The following is a 4,913-nucleotide window of genomic DNA, read 5'->3' as shown; positions in this document are numbered from 1 at the left end:
CAGTGGTGTTACGCAGCGGCCATTGAAGTTTATATCATGCTAGTCCCTTGTTTTACAGTTCGAAAGACATAGAAAAAGAATAAAAGTGACAAGACGGCACTTCTTCCTATTTCCTTGATTAATCCTTGTCTGTGTTTTGTGCACTGTAATTTGAGTTGAAACCAACTCGCCTAGTTAACATTCTTGAAAATACTCGATTCGGGCCGCTTATGGTTTAAATTCTTGCACTGCTGTTAAACATTCTACTTTAATTTGCTTAGCTTCGACGTCGTGCTAATTGCGTCTGAAAAAGACGAAGTGCTGAGCACGGTTCGGTGAAAGCGATAAGGTGCTAGGTTAGTGCGTGCCTACAATATACCGTCAGCTACAACCCGACAGAAATAGTGAAATCGGTGAATTTCGGCTCTTGTTCTATTGGACGAAAGGCATCATTCAATAGCTTATACCTAGGATGTTCTCCTCCGTGGATGTATGACGCTACCAATGATTGGAGGAATATCTCAATCCTATCAAATAAAAAGTTTTCAACTTCCTCTACTATTGCTATGCTGACAACACAGGGTACTACAGCATGAGCTGTGTTTTTAAAGCCTCACAAAATTTTGGAATGTTTTCAGTTGCCACTAATAATATGTGTCAACTTACTCGAGAGTTTGCCACCTCACATTCACACCGAAATATTGTAATACTGAAGTAACATAGTAACAAGTAACCACAGAAGTGAAAACGAGTACAAAAATTTTATTGTCATTTACCAATGAATGAGCAGTGTAGGACAATAGAATCTAAAGGCGAAGCTAGGGCCAAAGTATACAGTCAGCGCTAAATATAACGTCCGCATTGAAGTTGCCACTTGACGTTTCGCCACGCGAGTCCTTTTATTGCAACTATACGTTGAATCAGCAATAAATAACTTCGAAATGTGCGCTCAGTTCGAAACGTTTTCCCACACTCACGAGGAGAGGTTCCTCACCCTTCTATGTAACTTCCAGGTTTATAGGATAATTTACGGAGAATCTCTCTCTAACGCCCGGCCACCGAATGGGGATGGCTTCTGAGAGCCTGTACCCGACCCTCCTTGTGAAGATTGACCGGAACCAGATGAGAGAGAAGAGGAGCCCAGAGAATTTTGGCCTGACCCACTCGAAAGAGTTGAAGAGCCAGAAGTCCCAGTGTTTGTCGCTGTACCAGAGTCAACATTGCCAGAGCACAGAGCAGAAACGTCGTTCTCCCACGTAAGGCATAGTCGTGATTTCCAGAAGATCATCTGCAGCAAACAATAACCACAATTATTTGAAGAATCTGATAAATGAATATCTTTTCTATTATCTTGTACTCATCTTTTATTTGAATTCAATAAGTTAGACAAGGAATTTTATACACAAGGCTTTATTTAATGTTTAGATAATTTTTTCAGGGCGCTACATATTTATTCATTTTCCATACTCTCAATCGCCTAGATTTTAGAGGGTGAGTGGTGTTACATACATAATAACAAACAAAAAGCGCCTGTTTTGGAAAACAAACGCAATACAATACAAAATTTTCGACAAGTGAACCAGAACATAATGCAATCATCGAAACTGTTGATAGTAGAATGAAAGCGGTGCACAATTTTGAACATTAAACTAGGACACTGTACAAATAAGACCACACCTTACCATGATATAGCAAGAAAGAAACATGCGAATAATTTATGCTTTTTGCTGTTGGTCTTGACGTGCTCTTTACGCCGGTTCTGGTAAACACGTCAGTTTACTGCGGTGATTTTTCCTGCCAGATAAAAAGGACGTTACTCATCTTTACCTTCACTGAACCTGTTCCTTTCGTCGTGACGGTTAATTTAAAAGTAATCATTTATTATATATTTCAAGTGTACACAAAGTGAAAATCATAGCTTAAAAACACTTTTCAGTGAGAATTCATTGAAAACGCGTGGTTTCGTAAAAAGAACTAATCATGTAAAAAGTACTGCTACGCTTCTCTCGCTGGCTGTTTACGTTGCCATGCTTATCCCCCAGAAAGGAATTACAGGGAACAATGTGGAAGTGGTATTTTAAAAACATCTGGGTCAGCCTGAAGAGGTTCCGCAGAAAGGCTGAGAAGTTCCGCATTCTGAAAGAATTGCGCTAAACCGCCCTCGTTAGCTTGCTCGACAATGCACTCCGCACAGTTAACAAACCTCCTTTCTGTTTGTTTACGCCGGTCACTTGGCAGAAAACCGAAGTTTCACATCCATTCGCTTCAAATCAGGCACACACATTGCTTTTGCGAATCGTCTTTTTTTATATCGTTAAGACAAAAACTTGCCTAACCTGACCTGCACGAGAAAGAATAGCCAAATATAGAAAGCGCTGGTCAGCAGTATCTTTTTTCTGCTTTATTTGTTGACCTAGGCGTGGAATTTGCATGGCAGTACTGGTATATCCTCGTCATAAATATCACTATGTGTGTCAGCTTGACTTCCGATATGGAGACGTAACTCCCTAACCAAAGCATGAAACGCTGCAATCGCTGAGAATATGCATAATCTTTCAAGTGGCTTAAAACAGGCTCCGCGGCTAAATGAATCACATGTTACCATCTGAGCGCCTGTGATCACTGGAGGACTTGTCGATTTACTATTTTGCAACTTTGGTAACATTTGTAACGTTTATTTGTTCTTTTTCTCGAAATGAACATGAAAAAAAAATGTTTTTAAAAACTTGGAATAGAATATATGTAAACCTCTTGCCAAGCATTATGTTAGATTCGCTTTGGAGTTAGGCCTTGTCACTGTGCTCAGATTTACGTTGTTGTATTTCAAAAAGCCAGGTGCTTTGTTCAGTGCACACGTAGAGTTAAAAATGATTTTCAGTATTTTGTAAGCAAATATAAACCTGGCAAGCCAGGTCAGGGCATACGAATATAATTTATTTGTGTGAGGTTGCGTACATATTTCTTGGTTATATACTTAGAGTTAGGTATTATTCCGAACTCCTGAAGATTATGCGTTCTTATCATCAGTTTTGATGGCAAAACCTACATATGCCATGGCTTTTTTGAAGATTGCACTTTATATCGGCGGCCTGTCCTCACGTTTCAACGCGTTGATAAAATCATATCCTGTAGAATAAAGAACTTAGTGTACTTCCATTTCTTCGGTGCTCTTACCACCACCGAAACATGCTTCTTTAACAGCTACAAATTGATCGATACCTGGTAGCAGTGTGGCAGCTCAGTTCCGAAAAACTTCTGTGGAGCGGCTGCAGGTTGCGCTGAAATAAAAACGGAGGGGATGGCATAAAACTCTTTTCCAGTGATAATCCGAAACAAGGGTTAGTTAATCCATTCGCTCGCGGTGAGTCACACTGTTATTAAAAAGAGCAATTTAAAAATCTGAGCACGCTTCAAAAAATAAACATAAAAACTCATTTTTTTGCAACGCTGCGTGCAAAACAAACCCTCAGCGTTTAGAGAACGACCTACCACATGCTGACAAAAATGAGATTGTTGTCCGATATTATGCATTGTTGACATGTTCGACAGGGTAATGAAAACGTTTCTTAGATTGTAAAACGTCTAAAAAGTGCACCGCACTCCACCTAGTGCTACGGTCATCAACATATTTCAGAATTTAAATTCAGGAACCAGTTTCGAGAACCATGAGCTGCCGAACAGGATAGCAAAACTCACCATTGGCGAAGGCGACTGCTGAAAGAGCGACTAAGACGAAAATAGGGCGCATTGTCGAAATAAGTTGATGGGCGATGTCTCCGTGACCAAACTGCTCAGTTCAATAACAGAGAAAGCTGTGGCCGGTCCGTTTGCGTTGTCCGTCCTTTTTAATGGGGGCGCACTGAGGTTGACAGGGAAAAAATAGAGCACATGTTTCTTTTGCCGGCCTTTACGCAGTGATGTTGGAAATGTCCCGTGTTGCGCACGTCACACAAAGGAGCATCAACGAATAAAGGAAAAAAGGGACCTTGAGTAAAAAGTCATTTTGTGGCCGTCGCTACATGGCTCGTTTGACGCACCATATATGCTCCCCCCCCCCCCCCCCCCCCTGCTAGCTTCCGTGAGCTAATTGAATAAAACATGAAAAAAATATCCTTTTTGAGTGCAGGGTCTGAACATGAGATGCTAGAAGTACGAATGTTTTAGAAAGGTGGAAAAGGTATGTGGAAAATAATTGAGAATCTGGATACTTTATGGTCATGGCGGCATAATGTTTATCATCATCCCATTACTTGTCCTTCATGAGGCATATTAAACGAAATATTTGCCCGGCTTCTGCATGTGGAAATTAATTGAGGGTCTGGATGCTTTATGGTCATGGCGGCATAATGTTTACCATCATCATATTACTTGCCCTTCATGAGGCATATTAAACGAAATATTTGCCCGTAATCTTATAACACAGGCAAGAGAACTAGGTGCGTTTTGGCCTTGTTAATGCTTCCCGTAGCAATTTTTAACTGTTCCGCTCATGCCAAAGGACGTCGTTTAATTGCAATGTCTGGTAAAGTAGCTTGATCTTCTTGAAACACACTGTGCGACGGCCAATAAAATGCCACCAATTGCGCTGCACGTCACTAGAAAATAATGCACAACTCTTGTGGAATTTAAAAACAGTATGCGGTTCCATTCGAAGCTAAATACCGAAGACATGTTCGTCTGTAGATATACATCACCAATAATCATATGTATTTTGGTCCTTTCACAGCGCTCTTATTTTTCTGCAAGTACTGGCAGTGAAGAGAACTACCTTGTCCAGAGCGCGTTCGTTCCGTACTGAGCATTAAAATGCTTTCCCACGGTTGGCGAAAACGCAATACCATGTCCTATATATCCTTCTTAGGCGAAGCGGTACGGCTGTTGTTATGATTTTGTGTACCCGATAATCATTATTTGGTCAACACGCCATGATTACC

At 40.7% G+C, this 4,913-nt stretch overlaps 1 protein-coding gene across 1 annotated transcript; it reads right to left on the bottom strand.

Annotated features, from left to right (window-relative positions):
• Positions 1-733: 733 nt before the first annotated feature.
• On the bottom strand, positions 734-3,792 carry LOC146195246 (uncharacterized). Its single transcript, XM_084596199.1, has 3 exons — positions 3,676-3,792; positions 3,199-3,257; positions 734-1,267 (listed from the first exon to the last, which is right to left on the bottom strand). The coding sequence occupies exons 1-3, from the start codon at positions 3,725-3,727 to the stop codon at positions 1,007-1,009; spliced, it is 372 nt and encodes a 123-aa protein (XP_084452325.1). The 5' UTR covers positions 3,728-3,792; the 3' UTR covers positions 734-1,006.
• Positions 3,793-4,913: the final 1,121 nt, after the last annotated feature.

Source organism: Amblyomma maculatum, chromosome 3, assembly GCF_055883805.1.
Source record: "Amblyomma maculatum isolate TAMU_Amacu chromosome 3, ASM5588380v1, whole genome shotgun sequence".
Lineage (NCBI taxonomy): Eukaryota > Metazoa > Arthropoda > Arachnida > Ixodida > Ixodidae > Amblyomma > Amblyomma maculatum.
The sequence above is the reverse complement of the archived record's forward strand: the minus strand, read 5'-3'. Positions and strand labels throughout refer to the sequence as shown.

Coding starts and splice junctions, on each gene's coding strand:
- LOC146195246 (XM_084596199.1), bottom strand. CDS start 3,727: ATGCGCCCTATTTTCGTCTTAGTCGCTCTTTCAGCAGTCGCCTTCGCC. Junction 3,258..3,675: donor AGCAGTCGCCTTCGCCAATG/GTGAGTTTTGCT, acceptor TTTTTATTTCAG/CGCAACCTGCAGCCGCTCCA. Junction 1,268..3,198: donor AGCTGCCACACTGCTACCAG/GTATCGATCAAT, acceptor TGTTTGCTGCAG/ATGATCTTCTGGAAATCACG.